Source organism: Cynocephalus volans, chromosome 13 (assembly GCF_027409185.1).
Source record: "Cynocephalus volans isolate mCynVol1 chromosome 13, mCynVol1.pri, whole genome shotgun sequence".
NCBI classification, from domain to species: Eukaryota; Metazoa; Chordata; class Mammalia; order Dermoptera; family Cynocephalidae; genus Cynocephalus; species Cynocephalus volans.
Window position 1 is genome coordinate 45,316,449 of NC_084472.1, and position 18,110 is coordinate 45,334,558.

Here is an 18,110-nt window from a genome sequence, read left to right on the forward strand (position 1 = left end):
AGTTCCCATGACTACAGACGCTCTCTAGGGTGGCCCGTGCGTGATCCTGAGATATACACCGAGGAAGTTAGCATTAATCCCCACACATCACCAGCCTCAGGAGGAAATACTCACAGAATTCTTAATTCTGTAACATGCCAAGACTTATGGGCAAAGAGAAAAATGGAGAACTGTGCAGCGTGGCACCCCACAGTGCTCAGGAAATCAGGCACATGAGCAAATTAAAAACCAGTCAACCATCTTGGCCAAGCCCTTTGTTCCCAGACATAAGAGAACTGACCGCAGAGGAGACTCTGCCTCCCGCTCCACTACGTCACTGTCGGCAAAGGCAAAGGAGGGAGCGCCATCTGCTGGTGCAGGAAGGAAAACAATGCCTCTCACAGGAATTTATTTTTATCTTAAAAGTTTAAGTGCTTAATGTCAATTAATCGTTCATGGACAACCTCCTGTGTATAGGCCACTGTGCTGAGCTCTGATCCGAAAGAGGCAGGTAGTCTCTGACATCAGGAGGCAGCAAGAAACAGTATGTAGGAAACTGGCTGAAAGCCAGGCTTCCCAAAGCAACTCCCATCTTGGCCTCTGTGGAGCCATGGCCTGGGCTGGTACTCCACTCCCTGGGCCTGCCTTTCTACATAGGTAAAGTGAAAGCGGTTGGCTGAATTACTGCAAAGGTTTCTTCCAGAACTTTAACTACTGACTGTAAAGCCCATGCACCAGAAAAGGCCTAGGACAATATTTAGCTTCCGTCTGCAAAAAACTTGAAAAATAAGGGACCTGCCTCCCTGTCGATGGAAACGGACAAGGTGGCTGCCAGCTTGGAGATGGTCAGCTTCCTGTTTCTAAAAAGACCTATATGCTCACAGATGCTCTTATTTCTGTAGTTCACACCTGAGCTTTCTACCTAACTTTCCAGAATATTTCCTGGGATCTTGAGCAAATAAAAGGCGGCATCCCAAACACCAGGAACAACAGAGAAAGATTTGGGGCTGTAGACCTGGCCACCTGAGGGTGAGCTGTTTGGGGATAAATACGGCTAGGCCTGTGAGTTACAGCGTCAATTGTGCTGCTGGTTCAGGACTAACAGAACTTTGAGAAACGTAAGGAGTGATTGCCTCCTAGAAGAAAGCCGAGTCTCTAGCCAGCAGTGCTTAAAGCGAGGCATTCTGAGGGAGGAGCTGGGCAGAGGCAGGCTCTTGCTACCTTCTTTGCTGTGCTGAGCAAGACACCTGGGCAGTTGAGGCTCAAGGCCAAAGGAGCTGAGTTGCACTACCAAGGCAAGTCTTAAGGAGACTGCACACACCCTTCCTTGTTCAACAAGGTCTCTACTATGCTGGATAGGCCCATGGTGGCGGGAGAGAGCAGGGGGATAATAATCCCAGGTGTACGTGCCCCTGCCCAATAAGGCAACTCTATGTGCTGCGGCTTCCTATTATTTCCTAGGACCTACTAGGCAGGAAAGGGCTGCAAAGAGATTTCCTGGAACCTGAGGAAAGGTCCAGTAACGCACCATCAGTCTTGCTCTGGAATCCTGGCAAGGCTTGGGGGGAAGGGGCCTGGGGTCCAAGGAGCACTGTTGTAGGAGCCAGCCCTGAGCCCCAGCCACAGTCCTGTCCCCACCTCTCTGCGACCTCGAGTGCCTGCCTGGAGGTGGGGCCAGCCCAGCCCGAGAGCAGCAGCAGCCTCTACTCTCCTATCCCACTTGCTCTCCCAGATTCAGCCCCAAGGGGAAGACGGCCTACCAACCCCTAGCTCTGCCGGCAGGCACAGCCCTCTCTAGTTTTCCCATATATAAAATGGCAATAACAACGCTGGTTTCTTAGTTCCCAAGATGTAAAAATCAGAAAGCTTTGTGGAGGCAGGAGCACTATGGGTACTCCTATAGCTATACCCAGAGCAGGGCCTCAATATGGGCTTCTTTCCCCAGATTTAAATACAAGGGAAAAGACACAGGTGTAAAGACCAAAACAGAACACTATAAACTATGAAAATCAGCAACTGAAAAAAGTTCTGAACTTGGGGACCATGGATGCTTAGAGGGGCCATGGTTGGGTTATGTGATGAAATCCCCCAGAAAATTCGGCATATAAATGTAAGTTTTTCTAAGGAGAGGATGGATTTCATCAACATTCTAAAGAATCCCAACCTTCCCCCACAGATCACACCTGCATAGATATATGTCTATTTATACTGTAAAGCTCCCCACTACAGGGGAGCCTAGGAAAGGCAGGGCAGCTCTCTATCTTCAGAGCACCCCGTCGCCAGGGCAGCCCTCGTCCTAAAGGGACGCCCTTGCCACTGGGCCCCAGGGGATCACAGTCGGGTAGACCCTCCTTCCCTGCCTGCCTGTTCTTCTCCCTCCATGCTGGGATTTGCTGTAATCATAAAATTTTCTCAAAGCTGCGCTCAAGCCAAGTTGAGAGAGAGACTACTCCATGGTTGTCACTTCTAAGGCACCTCTGGCAGCAGGCACTGGGGAGCTGATTCTTCAGGCCTCCCCTCCCCAAGGCAGCCAGCTCTTTTCTGTACTTAACCTTGTTTCACAGGCTATTAATTCTCTATTGCACACTGGGCTTGCTGGGAATGGAATTATTTTAAGATACAATAAAAGCTATTTTTATTTTATCACCATCATTACTGTTGCTCTAAAGGAAGGCAAGTCCAGGGTATTAAGCAGCCCCTGGGAAAACCTAGACTGGGGACTGGATCCTGCCAACTGTATAAATGAATAAAAAGGGAGCTGATAACAGTGATGGTTCTGCAGATCAGAAAGATAAGCTCACCTTGTCAGGACCAAGCACACGGCTGTTTCTTTCGTTCTTTTTACTTTAATATCACCTGGGCTCTTTTTCCATATTCATCTCAGTTCTTATTTTTAACCCAAGATAATTTAAAATGGCTAAATCTTAACTCCAGTTTTAGCACCAAGAGAATCACCTTCATTCCTTTGCTCCCTCCTTTAGGGAAAAGAATTGCATTCTCTTGAAATAAATTTAGCTTCTTCCTGGGGGGGCTGCTACACCTTCACCTTCTGATTCCTACGGCAGTGTTTGTGTGGGCCAGAAGCACCCCCAGCCTGGGAGTCAGCCTTCTGGAATCTACCTTGACTCAGCAACGAGTCGGCTGTGTGCCTAAGCTGCTCCACCCTTCCAGGACTTTTTTTCCTCATCTGCAGAAAGAGGACTGGATTGCAAGATCTGGAAACTAAAGCTCTCTAAGAAGTCTTCAGAGATTCTATGAGTTCTTGCAAAAAACTTCAGGTCGCGCTCCCAGTGCCACCTGCTGACACTTTCTGGAAGTGTTTGATGTTTCAGCAATTTTGAGCAAGTGCTTCAACGACTGACTGCTCAACATGCAATTAGTTGAGGAAAGAGAGAAAGGTAACCAGGGGAAAGGCCAGCTCTGTTTCTGCAGGGGCACAAGAAGATGATAATGCCGATAACAGTGCTGACGCTTATTGTGTGCTTACCCGACTAAGTGCTTTACCCAGACTATCTCACCAAATCTTCTCAACAACCACAGGAGTTCGCTGCTCTGACTGTCCCCAGTTCACAGAAGAGGCAACTGAGGCACTGAGTGGTTATGGCACAGTTGCTGAACATTCACCGAGTGAGTAAACCAGAGTCACATTCTCAAGCACCCTGCCTACCCCCTTGGGGGTCTCTGTTCTGTCCTGAACCCTTGGGCCTGCTGCCTCCTCCGACAATCACTCTCTCGCTTTAACCCTCGGTCAGCTCATCCTTGAGGAGGAACCAGAGGTGGTCAGTTATCTAAAATCTAGGGAAATCTCATTTTGGCCAATATAATAGAGGTACAACTCTCCCGTTCAGCCTCCATAGTGCCTGGCTTGGGTCCCACCTCTTCTAACCAATAGGGACGGGGCCCTCTGCGTGCGTGAGAAGGGTGTAGCGGCAGATGGCTGCAGCAGCCCCCTACCCCGTTAGTTAGGCCCCCAGGGCCAGCGTCCTCTCAATGAGAAGAGCCACTCCCGGGCAGCCATTCTGCCTCCTGTCATCCTCCCAGGGAGCTCCTTTTCCTAACACTCCTCAGCGCCTGGGTTCTGGATGCTGCAGGTATGTTAGCTGGGTCTTGCCGAAGCTAATGGTAGGCTTCCCAAGGGCAGGGTCTAGCAGAGTCTGCTCTTTCTCTTCTATCTTCTCTAATAAATCATTCCCTGCTGCTGAGCCACGGCCAGTGCCTGAGGATCAGGCCTTCACAGATTAGGTTGGGCAGGGCCCTTCCTCCATCGCCTCCTCCATCTCTGTCCTGAGAGACGGGACCTACCTGTTAGTCTGGCAGACCCCGTGATAGGCCTCGATGGCATCTTCCTGGTCTACGTGCTTTTCACTGTTAGGCCAACTTGTTCTGGCATTAATGTTCGGCTCCTAGAAAGCCCCAGATGAAAAAATAAATAGCTCTGGTTATACAAACAACTGCCACAAAATGGCTTTATATACAGACAGAGGTATAAAAACACGCTTTTGGGAAAAGACAGAGGCTTGGGAAGTATTCAGATAACTGCAGTTAAATCCAGGTAGAAATGTGAGCTCAAAAGGTAGCCTTAGAACAAGAGACACAGAATGACAAAGCCTCGCTGCGGGACACTGAGAGCAGAGCAGGGGGGAATACGGCCAGGACAAGCCCAGAGGATACAATTCAAATCTTGCTCAGTTTTGATTCTTCCACACTCATTACTGCCCACTTACCTCCAGCCTCCTAGTGCCCAGAAGTGGCCCAGCCTCCTAGAACCCACAGAGTGACCCAGGTGGCCTGCATTCCCTCCCTGCAGCTCTACAAGCTGTTCCAGAAGGTGACAACATTAGGAACAAACACTAAACAAGACTTGCGACCCCAGGAGGACGGACAGTGAGGAACAACTCTCTGCACTTCAGCGAGTAAAGAGCAGGGAGCGTGAGGTGAAGTACAATGCCACCTGAGATTCCATCTAATCCTGTGTCTTGTTCCCTTTGAACATCTGCATATCAACATCAGAGGATTCTAGAAACTTCTAGCTCAATCTCCCAGGAAAGGTCATATTGAAAGGACAGCAAGTCTCTCGCTTTGCCTTTAGAGGAGACACCAGAGTAAGAGAGTCTGCCCTTTCAGATTTAAGACCCTCATGGGCAAAGACATGTAAGAAAAACTCAGATCTGTTACCTAGTGTCATCCCTCGCAAGCCCGACCGCCGGCTGCCGCCCTGTTACCATGCTCTTGCCGGCCGGTCGGCGCTGGTCAGCGCTCACGATCTGGGTCCTGAGGATGAGCACCTCCTCCTTGCGAACCTCAAGCTCCTCGTTGGCCAGCTTGAGCTGGTTCAGCAGGAGGCTGTAGCCATCTGGGGAGCTGTGGGTGGAGTTGTTCCGTGTGGCTTGGTCGGCCACGGCTTTCCTCAGCTCGTTCAGGTCATTCTTCAGCTTCTTGTTCTCTGACTCTAGCTCTTGCCTCTGGAAGACAGTCCAAGTGACACATCCCATTAATACCTAGATCCAGGGTACTCTCCACATGTAGGTCCCCTCTTCCCCTTCCTTAACCAACCTACTCTGTCCACGGGGAAAACTAAGAACAACCCTCCCATTTTAAGGGTGAAACACCTGGCAAAAGATCTGACTGTCATGAGCAAGCCGCCAAAGCCAGGGCCTGGATTTAAACTCATGGCCCCAAGGTATCACGAAGAAGCATCTGACATGATGCTCCGACAGCAGCATTCCCTGAAGTGACTCAGTAATGTTAGTGCTTCTAAGCACGTTTGGCAGTGAAACACCTCCTTGTGGAAATGCCGGGTTGATGATTTTAAATAACATGCTGTTAACACACGACTTCCTACTCAGCCTTAATACATTAACGTGCTTAATACATAATTGTGACTTTCTAAGAGGGGATATGGAATGCAGAATTTCCTACACTTATTACTCCAGAGAGCCCCCCTTTTCTTCAAGGAGCATCACTCAGATTTATGAACTGTAGAACATATCAGGAACGTTAGTCATTTTGGTCATATAGAAAGCCACCAACTGTCAGTGCCAGCAGAGAAAAAACTACCTGTATGCAGAGGCAAAAAAATACTATTGAAACTCAATTTTGGAATGTATTTATGTTTTCTGGGTAGTACGTTCAACTGTGTGCTTGAGATAAAGTCTGATAGTTTAAAGTCTGATAATCATACATAAATTGCTGATAGGGTCCTGGCATACATGGGATTCAAAATTTCCCAAAGAAAACCCAAAATGTGGATAAGCAGGCATTAGTTGCATGTTTATTACAGAGCCATAGGGTGAAGGTACTAGAAGACCACCGGGTAGAATCCCTGTTTTCCGAGTGAGGAAGCTGAGCTGGGGGAGGGGAAGGCTCACGGTGAGTTTAGAGGCTGAACCAGGACAAGAGGCCAGGACTCCTGACCTCTGCCCCAGGTCTTTCCCACTGCTCCCCACATACATGATGAGTTCTGAGAGGCTTAGAACCATGCATGGAGATGGGTTCTGCAGATATGCTGAGGGCCCTGGGGTAAGGTGGTTAATAACTAATGATTACTGAGGAGCTCATCAAACTATGGTGAATCAGTTTATAAGTTCGGGACCTAAGGGTCCACCAATGCTAGGTGATTTTCCTTCTGGCAGCTGAGTGTAGGCACAGGAGAACAGCAGCACATGGCAGAGCCCCACGGGGCATGGGGGCAGGACCCCTGGTCCTCAGCCTGGCTCCGGGTGCATGCTGCATAGCCCTGCACCTCAGCCTCCTCAGGTGCCATTTAAGGGAGTGAGAACAGGTGGTGGCTGAAGTTCACACAGCTCCAACCAGCTAGGACTGGGCTCAGTGACGAATGCAGGCTGGGTGTCTGTGCTGATGGCCATCCCAGGTGCCCGCCCAGCAGTGAGACCCTGCCTCAAGACAAAAAGGGCTGGGCTGGGCGAGGGCCCAGGTTGTTTTCCCCAAAAATCTCCACCCAAGGCACATCTGTGAACCTCCTATTCATCCTATTCTCTAGCCATCCCTGGACACTGTCTACCTTATAACCCAGAGGTCCCACCCCTCACCTCTCCTCTCCTGCCCAACTGGCTCACTGCTTTTTCTACATGATCCTGCCTGGTCAACAATGCCAGGAGCATATATATGCTTTATTGAGGTAGAAAATACATAACATAAAAATGGTTAAGATTGTAAATTTTAAGCGTACAGTTTGTTGGCATTAAGTACATCCACAGTGTTGTGCACCCATCACCACCATCCATTTCCAGAACCTTTTCACCTCCCCCAACCGAAACTGTGTACCCATTAAACACTAACTCCCCATCCTCCTGCCTCCGTCCATCTAGCCATCATGTTCTACTTTCTGTCTCTGAGTTTGGCTCCTTTAGGTACCTTGTCTCAGTGGAATCAGACAGTATTTGTGCAGAAGACAAATTTTTCATGCATGCAAATATCATGTCATTGCAGCTAAGGAATAGTAGAGTCCCATTCCTCCCTCCCAACAATGTCTATCATCTGCCTATGTTGTGTGAGGCACTGTGTGCGGTAATGTGGGCACAACACCCGCTTAGAACCTAGTCATTACATTCAAGTAAAAATTACTACACTGCAGTTTAGAACAGGCTGTGACACAAGCATACCCAGAGGGACCAGGGAACATAGGAGAATGCCATCCACGGAGTCTTGGGGATAAGAGCAGACTCCCTGGAGGAGGTGACAGGTGATGCCTACCCAACAACTAAAGGACAAGCAGCAGTTAGCCAGGTAACGGGTTTCCAGGTACAAAGTCCCCCACAAAAGGACAACAAGCAGGGCTTGCTGAGAAAATGCAGTCCTGCAGAATGCAGAGTGGGAGGGGAAGGAGACGGGAGACAGGAGATGGAGGTGACGGCCGGATCACAAAGGGCCACGAAAACCTAGGGAAGGAAGCTAGATTCAGGATGTCCCCCTGACACGGGCATTTATCACATGGAGAGACTCCCAGACCCTTTAGAGGGTTTTAAATCTTTTAAATATCACATGAGGAAAATAAGCCAAATAAATAATCCAAGAAGAAAAACCCTATAAAGCACTTTCTTCTTACACCACTTGTGTGGCCCTGGTTGTTTAAAAAGCCAAATGGTGCAGGGAAACTGGATTTCTGTGTGCAAAAGAATGAAGCTGAACCCTTGCCTTACAACATCTACAAAAATTAACTCAAAATGGATCAAAGTGGATCAAAGGCCTAAATGTAAGACCTAAAACTATAAAACTTTTAGAAGTAATCATAGGGCAAAAGCTGCATGCATTGCATTTGAGAATGATTTATTGGACATGGTCCCAAAGGCATGGGCAACAAAAGAAAAAATAGACAAATTAGACTTCATGAAAATTTAAAAATTTTGTGTGTCAAAAGACGTTATCAACAGAGGAAAAATACCCACGGGAGAAAATATTTGCAAATCATACATCTGATAAGGAATTAATATCTAGAACATGTAGAGAACTCCTAAATCTCAACAACAAAAATCTCATTAAAAAATGGGCAGAGAACTTGGACAGACATCTCTCCAAAGAAGATATACAAATGGCCAATAAGCACATGAAAAGAAGCTTAATACTAGTAATCATTATGGACATGAAAATCAAAACTACAATGCGATACCACCTCACACTCATTAGGATGGCTATCAAAAATACTCAGAAAATAATAAGTGTTGGGAAGGATGTGGAGAGACTGGAACCCTTGAGAACTGCTGGTGGGAATGTAAAATGGTACAGACCCTCTGGAAAACAGTGTGGTGATTCATCAAAAAATTAAAAATAGGATTACAATATGATCCAGAAATTCCAAGTCTGGGTACATACCCCAAAAAAGTGAAAACAGGGTCTAGAAGAGATGAGAGAGATTTGTACACTCATGTTCATAGCACCATTATTCACAATAGCTAAAACATGGAAGGAAGCAAACCCAAGTGTTCAACAATGGATGAATGGACATGCAAAATGTAGTACATACGTACAGTGGAATATTACTCAGTTTTAAAAATAGGGAAATTTTGACACATGCTACAACATGGATGAATCTTGAGGACATTATGCTAAGTAAAATAAGCCAGTCACAAAAGGACAGATACTGTACGATTCCACTTACGAGATAACTAGTGTCATCTAATTCATAGAAAGAAAGTAGAATAAAGGTTGCAGGGGCTGGGGGATGAGGATTGGGGAGTTATTGTGTATGAGTTTTAGTCTGTTTTACAAGATGAAGAGTTATATACATGTATGGTGGTAAGATGCTTGAATAACATTACAAATGTATTTAATACCAATGAACTGTACATTTAAAATAGTTCAGATGGTAAATTTTATTTTAAGTATATTTTACTACACAAAAAAAATTGGAAAAAAATGATTCAGGACTGTTCTTCTGAGCAATATACCTGTTACCAGAGTTATTTGGAATCCTGTAAGTGACTGGCAGATTGGATACATTCTCACATTATCAAGTCTTTGGGAACAGGTGGTGGGGCTGCTCGGATGCCCCTTTTCTGCACACTCCTCCCTGCCATGGGGTCCGCTCACCCTTGGACCTAATGACTTGGGTGTTCTACCGCCATTTCCTGAGGGGCCGGCACTGGAAGATCCTTCAGCCTTATATCCCATGCAAGTCTAGATTTCATTCCAGCGGTCACAGCTTATTTTAACCAAAAGTGCATTAAGTAGGTAAGGCATTTATTATTCTTCTGTATAGTGAATACAAATTTTCCTAAATTTCAAAGACAAAGAAACTAAAGCATGGAAAGAGGAAGCTATTTTTATATGGCTCTACCTATTAGCAGACCAGAGCTTAGGACCCGATTTCCTGATGCCCAGTTTTGTCATCTGTCCTCTACCAGCTGAGAACTCAAGGAAGCTTGTCCCCCAAAAGTCTTACCTTCAGACTATTGTAGGCCAGATCTGCATCCTGGTCCACATCTATGTCATTCTTTGGCTGTTCCACCTGCACAGATAGAGACAGAAAGGTCAGCATGGACGAGGCAGACAGTCCACAGAAGTATTTCCAATCATGGTCAAACTCGCTGGTTCTGCCTTTGCATGAACACTTGACACCCCCAGCTCCACAAGTCCACTTCCCTCCCACCTTGACAAAGCAGCTCAATCCTTCAGGCTTCCATGAAGTGCTTCAGAAATGACTCCTTCCTACTCCCACCCCACCCCTTTACTCACACGATCCCACAGGCATGTATAGGTTGAGTGTATATAACAAAGTTTTACAGGTTGAATTGTGGCACCCGCCCTCCCCCCCAACAAAAAAAATAAAAGTCCTAACCCCTAGCACCTGTGAGTGTGACCTTATTTGGAAATAGGGTGTTTGCGGATGAAATCAAGTTAAGATAAGGTCCTTAAGGTGAGCCCTAATCCAATAGGACCGGTGCCCACTGAAGAAGAGAAGAGAGGCACAGGGGGAAGTGGCCATGTAAGGATGAAGGCAGACTGAAGTTATGCAGCTGTAAGTCAAGGAACACTGGGATTACCAGCAACACCAGATGCTAAGAGAAAGGCCTGGAACCAATTCTCCCCTACAGCCTTCAAGAGAGCATGGCCTGTCAACATCGTGATTTCTGACTTCTGGCCTCTGGAACTATGAAAGCATAAGTTTTTGTTTTAAGCCATCCAGTTGGTGCTACTTTGTTTCAGCATCCCTAGGAAGCTAACAGTGTAAAACTTGAGTATCTATTAGCAAGGCTAATGAGCTACGCTGCAGTTTATTGGGGGTTGGGGGGTATGCGCTCATGTGTATTCTGTCTCTCCTAACTAAACTCTAAGCATCTTGCAGAGGAGCCTGCCTCCTTCATGTTATAACAGGTAGTAGGATAGCTGGCCCACAATGGGTACTCCATAAACGCTGTCTGACATCAGAACTCCAAAGCTAGTGGACATGACGGTAATGACTGGAATAATAGCCCATTGGTACCCAGATGAGCTAATAATTGCTGTCATTATCTGGCATCTATTGGACTTGAATTGCCCAGTGAGAAGGGAAACAGCTTTGTAAATGGTTTAACAATTTCAAGTAGAATAAGATGAATTTTTAGAGCTAAGTAAGAATAATATGATGGTTTTTTTGAACACCAATAAGATGGGTTTTTAGAACTAAAAATAGAGTGCTTTATTAGATTGCCTACAGTGCTAGCAAGCTTGAGTCCAGGCCACCACCAGCTGGGGATGCATCCTGGGCCTGGAGACAGGCACAGGATTTGAGCATTTCCTGCAGCTCCTTTCAGATAGAAGATGCCTACATTTACTGCACTGTATTCAGCCCTGCAACCTGGGGGGAGACCTCTGCTTGGTTCCAGTCTCAGCTTTGCCTCCCACTATCACCCATTAGTGGTACAGGGGGAGGTGACTTAACTTGCGGTCCCAGTGAGAGGCCTGCACTTGTGTTCTATGTACCATGGATTTGCCACAGGACCTGGATAGTTGTTGAGTGTGTTAGGATCTCAGAAAATGGAGATCATCTACTCAAATTCAAGGGGCTGTATCAAGATGGGCTGGCAGTCATGTGCCTAAGTGGGAAGCCCATTGGAATCACCCTGTTGGCCCATTGGAATCACCCAGGTGGCCAATCATTTTGCCAGGCCTAGGGAAAAGGCACTGGATGGATGGGAGATCAGATACACTGACAGATGGTGCTGTCACAGAGGTCATCCCCTCACACTGGCTCTGTCAGTCCCACACAGATGGTATATCCCACGGACTTCCCTGTCGCTCCCTCAATCAGAGAAATCACCTCTCTCTATGGCTGAGACCCCAGGCCATATATCTCCAGAAAAAAAACCAAGTAGCTCAGGATTCCTCTTGGGACCAAGGGCAGGTCGAAGAACTTGACCTCTGAAAGCGCATCCTCAGGGTGCAGGAGAGGGATTCCATACTCTCCTCTGCCCCTCTCCTGCCTTTCTTATTAAACTGTCAGAAACAAGGTCATTCTCCTTAAAGAGAGACCCTCAATTACATGACACGTCTCAGCCTACTGTTCTGACTCTTGCTCAGGGATTACTTTTTGAGGGAAAAAGATTTTTTATTCAGTATCAAGACAAACAGAGGTTCTACAGCCCAAGATTCCAAAATTACTGGCATTTCTGTGGTGGAGAACCTGGAGAATGAACCTTTAGGCACAACTGGGTGGGCTGGGGACTTTCACGTCAGGAACTGATGGCGCCTGTGCAGCTCCTCATATATTTATTCGTGCTCGCCTGTCAGGGCCGCTTCGCTTCTAATTGAATGAGCCATTTATAAACCTAATCCTTTCACCCTCCAGTCTGAATCTAATCCACCTGAGAGATTTAATTCCATCAGCAAGATTGACCTCTCCACTTACTACTCAGGGAAAAGAACCCGAGAAGTTGACCGCAGTACAGATCAGAGTCTGCATCACATTTGAAGGGAAGCGGGAGACGGGGTGTTGCAGAAGGAGATTGTGTAGAAGTGGGAGCGGCGGGAGGGGGCTGAGGACGTGGGCAGGGCTTTAAATCCCACAAGTCAGGCCTGAGAACAGACCAAAGACCCTTGCCAAACCCACAACCAAGTCAGCTGGTGATATGACCCGTGTCAGAACTGGCCTTGTATCCCACGAGAAGTGGTCCTCCTGCCTCCAAAGAAATAAAAAGCGACTCTTACCTCCGTACTGTTACATTCAGTGGGCTCTCTCTATTCCTGCAGCACCAATTTATTTGTACTCAATTTTGCATTTATTTAAGTACTACCAATATTATTTTTTATTTTTCACCTGTGCTATATCTGATACTCCAGAATTAAATTAAAAATTCCTCAATGGCTGGAGATTTCTTTCACATCATTACCTCCTCATTTAATAAACATCTTGCTTACCTACTGTGAGCCTGGCACTAGCATAGGACTGAGTGTAGCATAGGTGCCCAACAGGTCCTTGAGATAGAACGATTACTTCTGGGGCCACTGATGATGATCTGGACCGAGGCAAGGGCCAGCTACAGGAAAGCAAGGTGAGTCACTGTGCACGTGCACAGGTCTGTCCCTGACCTAATGAGGCTCAACTCAAGCTCATGCCAGATTCCAGGTATGAAAGGGCAACAGGTTGTCTGCTAAAACTGACTTCTGCTATACCTGCACTTTCATTACACACCCTGGTCCTCCTGACATGAACTCCCCTCTTTGCAAGCAGATGATGATGCCACAGACTGCCCTCTGGGGAAATTCTTTGCCCTGGGGGCACTAGGGGAGCTCATTCCTGCCCAGCTGGTGTATGAGGCACTCGCAGAGAAGACTCAACACAACTGCAACACACGACAAAAGGTCTTCTCTGAAACTGAGCACCAGCATACTCCCATGGGGTCACACCTGCCACGTGAGCCGTGGGAGGCTCAAGCTGGGTTGTGCTCCCATCCTGGCACCACAAGGGCACTGCAGCCCCTTCCCACACCTGCACTTTCTTGCTGTCCTGCTGCTCTCTCTTCTCCAGCTGCACCTGCAGCTTCTTCCTCTCCTGCTCCAGCTCCCGCACTCTCTTCTGCAGCTTCAGGAAGACTGTCATGTCCATGGCTGCTTTCTCCAGGCCGATTTCCTTCAAGGAAGACAGGAGCAGGGAGAAGGAGGTTCACACAAAAACACTTCAGGGAATACACAGGTAGCAGCTCACTCTCTGTCAGCCTCTGTCTTCTGTCTCCTCTCTCCTCCCAAACACCAATCCACACCTCACAGACCAAGCCTATACCAACCAACTAGCATTCCTCATATTAAAGTTGATGTTCTAGGCTCATCTTCCCTCTAGATAACATCTGAGTTTCTACCATTTATCTTCCTCCTGCGTGAGCCATGGAAAAGGACCGATTATATATTCTAAAACAAATGGATAAAAACACAGCCATTTTCTTTGGAAGTTAAAAGATATCACTTCTGGAAAATGGTCTCACATCAGAGAAATTGTAAAACTCAGTGCATGATGCTTCCTGATGAAGAATCAATGTGGTTACTAATCACTATAAATGTGCTGTCAACCACCACTTGATTGCATTGTGAAGCAGAACCAACACCAGCCCTGCCATGGAACCCATTTATCCAACAGATCTCAAAGCATCTATTTCCCAGCAGAGACTTTTCCCTTCAGATTCATTCACACCTGAGTTTGGCCTCCAGGGTTCTGTAACATGTGGGGGTCTGTATACAAACATGTGCATCTCTCTGTGAGCGGACAGTCTATGAGTATATCCATGTTTTTTGTTTTTTTTTAATGTACATGTACGTACATGTGTGACAATGTAATTTGGTTCGACCAGCACCAAATGAGTGCTTTGTGTCTAGCCAGCACTGTGCCAGGTGTGCTGGCTAACAGGAAGAACCAGTCCCGGCTTCTGTGAAGAAGCCACACCCAGTGATGGCAGTGATTCTATCTGCAGGTAATCGTCACACAAACACAGGGTGGTGCATCTGGAGTCCAGGCTGACCAAAGCCTCCAGGGGCCTAGACTTAGGAGGTTGCAATGCAAAACCAAGGGGCTTAGGCCAGCATTTATCAGAGGCTTGCTAAGTGCACATGGCAAGCAGCAAACCACGTAAACCTGTGCGACAGATAGGAAACCTTTGATTCTGAGGACTGCGTTGTCTATCCCTGTGTGAAGGTTAATTTTAGGTGTCAACTTGATTAGATTAAGAAGTACTGAGAAACCTGGAAAAGCTATCTTTTTAGGTGTGTGCATGAAGGTGTTTCCAGAGGGGATTAGCATGAGAGCCTGAGTGGACTGGGTGGGAAAGACCAGCCCTCAATATGGGCAGACACCATCCAATCTGCTGGGGGCCTGGAGAGAGCAAAAAAAAAAAAAAGGAGAAAAAAGGCAAAATTTTCTATCGCTGGAGGTGAGATACGCTCTTCTCTCCTGTCTGTGGACATCAGAGCTCGAGACTCTTCAGCTTTTGGGTTCCAGGATTTACACCAACAGCACCAATGGCTTCCTTGATTCTGGGGCTTCGGACTTGGACTGAGCCATGCTCCCAGCATCCAGTTTGCAGACGGCCTATCGTAGGACTTTTCTTCATAATCATGAGAGCTATTTCCCCTAATAAATCCCCTCTCATATATTTATAACACATCCTATTGATTCTGTCTCGCTGGAGAACCCTGACTAACACACCCTGACACCTCTGCTCCAACACTCCCCACCCTCACCATCCTTCATCTCTCTTTATAGGACTTGGCAGTACCTCCAGTTAAATCACACATTTATTTATTAATGGCTTATTGTCTAACGCTCCATCAGACAAGCTCCAGGAGGACAGGGGCCTTCTCTAGCTCAGTCACCATTGTCTTTCCAGGACCTACCAGCAGCGCCACAAAGATGTGTGTGAAACACATTTATTTGTAGAGCTATCTCTCCTCCACGTCTACCTTCATGTGTTTTTCATAAGGTTGTATGTGTTCGTGATCTTCTTTTCAAATGCCAGAGGAAAAATTGTGTCTATGTACCTTTGACAAAACTGCACACAGACCATAACGTCTACTGTGTGGTGCATCATATAGTGACCCTAAGAGGCTCTTACTGACAAAGAAACAGTCACCCAGCACACTTTCTTTCAAAATATCTGTTGCTGTTCTGAGTTTTACTCAGTTTCTAAGTTGGTGGGGTGCGGGGTTGGGGGGGCAATTTCCTTGTGCATTTATCAGTATTACTACATGTACTGTGAAACTAAGTGAAGATGATAACTTGTATCTATTTTAATGACTTGGCTCCTTAAGCCAGCCAGTTCACCTCTCTGTACCAGTTTCTCAGTTTTGCAATAGGAATCAGGGATCTACCTTCCTCCCTCCTCTCCGGACAACTGGTAAGGCGAACAACAATGTACTGCTTTGCACAGTGCATGTTAACTCCAGAGTACTGTATATAAATCACTGCAGTCCGAATGATCCTGCTCTTAAGAATTAACCCCTGGACACTCTGGTCACCACCAACAGAATAGCGAGTCTTTGTTGGGCAGCCCTGCACAGGTAATAAACACTCCCCTGGAGCACGATGGCAGCCGAGAGCCTGCACTCCTTACCTCCACCTGTTGCAGGGTGTCCTCGGTGTCCCCAACCTCAGATGTGGAGATGGAGGGGTAATTGGAGTCCGATTCTAAGCTACTTTGGTTTGATGGGTTCCGCCTATGGCCTGGGGTTTGCTGTTCAAGGAGAAAAATGTGACAGTTCATAACGAACTAATATGAATAAGAATGTACTTCTCAAAGGGCAGCAGACCCTAGAGTTGGCCTTCCAGCTCATCTATCAACAACAGGCATCACTCGTTCCTGGAATGATGGCTAAATAGAGCTTCTCCTACACGTTTCACCTACACCACCTCTTACAGTCATCCATCCGGCTGACCGAAAACATGACAATTAGAAGAGAACACAGCTGCACAGTAAGGATCGTGCTCCCTTGTCTCTGAACGAAAAGCAAATCCTTAACACCTAGGCTGATTTCTCTGAGAAGTCCTGGGGAAGCAACCCTTCACTCCAGTTCTTGCCTGCAAATGCACAAAAGCAGTCACATTACCCGCCTCCCTCTTGAAAAGAATGTTGCAAGCCTGCCTGGAGCGGCCCCTCCCTTCAACCTGCACTCCACCAATTGTGTTTACAAAAATAGCATATTAGAAACAGAGTTTACCATTTATACTGTTCATTTAAAAATACCTTTTGGTTTATTTCTGGCATCTGATTGGGCTTTCAGAGTGCAAGCTGAGCTTGGTAGGAAAATTTTAGACTTCTATATATGTTCCTACTCAGCTTCTCTTCCTGGTTTCTGTGCAATTAACTTATTCAATCTTGTTTGAATATGCATTTCTGGAGGGAATATTTACAAGGGGTAAAAAAAAATGACAAATCCTGAAATATCATGAAAATATTTCTACATATACTGTGTTTCATCAGAGATTAGAAGGCACAATCAGGCTCTTTAGGGCTTCTGTGCCATACACACTCATGAAGCTGAGATCGGAAAGCCCCCACACGGTTTCTGTTTCAACACAAGGATCCTCCCAGAACAGGAAACAGCAAAGATAACACATACGCTTGGGTGGAATTTTCCTTAAACTCATAACTGAGATCTTTATAAGACCCCAAAGGTGAAAAAGCAGCTGTCCTGCGGAATGAATTGCCCAGCCCTGATTCTGGAAGGCAGCACCATGTACACAAAATTTCCTGAGTGTCGCAGAGTGTCAGAAAGCGATGCATGAGAGCAAGGGTCACAAAGCCAGATAGGGACCAGGGGACTGGTGCCATGGGACAGCAGAACCGCCCTCCTTGCCTTGATGATGGTCATCTCGTCCTGAAGGTTGTCATATCTCTGCTCCAACCGTGAATATTCCTTCACGAGGTTCTGGTACCGGGATCGCTCTTCCTCCAGCTCTTTCTTCATCAGGAGGTTTTCCTTCACAGAGTTCTGGGAAAATTCATCTGGAAAGCAAGCACACAAAGCTGCAGTTTTGCTTTCTGAATGGGCCCCTTCACATGTATTGACTTGTGCTTTCTGATCAATGTCTAGTTAACAGGCTGCCCACCAGCAGCCCTTCACAGAGGCAGTTGATGAATCTTCACCTACTGCAGGGCAAAGAGGAAGCTCATTAGTCTGGCCTAAGTTTTCCAAAAGGGAAGAAAGGGACCTTGCTCTAGAGAAAGCGGTGGAGAGAAGTCAGTGGCGTTTGTGAGAGCCTCCTCAGTGACTGCACTGGCCTCTCTTCTGACAACTATCACACCAACTGCTGGTAGCATTCCAGAAAGAACCAAGGTTTTGCTCCACATTTCTTTCCTATTCCTGATCTTTCAGGTTCTTGGAGCGTGGGGAGATTAAAGGATATTTGAGGAGATAAGGCCAAAAATCAGGTAGGGAGAAGAAGGGAAGGCAAAGAGACAGCATCCCATACCAAAATGTATTATTCATATTAATGGAAAGGAAAAATTTCTAGAGTGAAATTTAAAAACATTTGTGTTTTCAACAGGTCTTATGCTGGATGAGACTGTGAGATCATGTGGTTCAGTTATCTCACAATACAGGTGAGGAACCTGAGGATGGGAGAAGGGGACGTGCTTAAGGTCACACTGAGTTGGGCAAAAATGGGTCTGTGGACACCCACCACTCCTCCACAGCCAAGTGATACATGGGGA

At 46.7% G+C, this 18,110-nt stretch overlaps 1 protein-coding gene across 1 annotated transcript in view; it reads right to left on the bottom strand.

Annotated features, from left to right (window-relative positions):
* The window catches only part of MYO5B (myosin VB), a 211,660-nt gene that overhangs the window by 32,367 nt on the left and 161,183 nt on the right, over positions 1-18,110 (bottom strand). Inside the window, exons 24-29 of the mRNA XM_063076684.1 lie at positions 17,254-17,402; positions 16,011-16,130; positions 13,403-13,543; positions 9,878-9,943; positions 5,202-5,441; positions 4,282-4,382 (exon numbers count right to left, since the gene is read on the bottom strand). Coding sequence (XP_062932754.1) covers positions 4,282-4,382; positions 5,202-5,441; positions 9,878-9,943; positions 13,403-13,543; positions 16,011-16,130; positions 17,254-17,402 — 817 coding nt within the window. The remainder of the gene's footprint in view (positions 1-4,281; positions 4,383-5,201; positions 5,442-9,877; positions 9,944-13,402; positions 13,544-16,010; positions 16,131-17,253; positions 17,403-18,110) is intronic.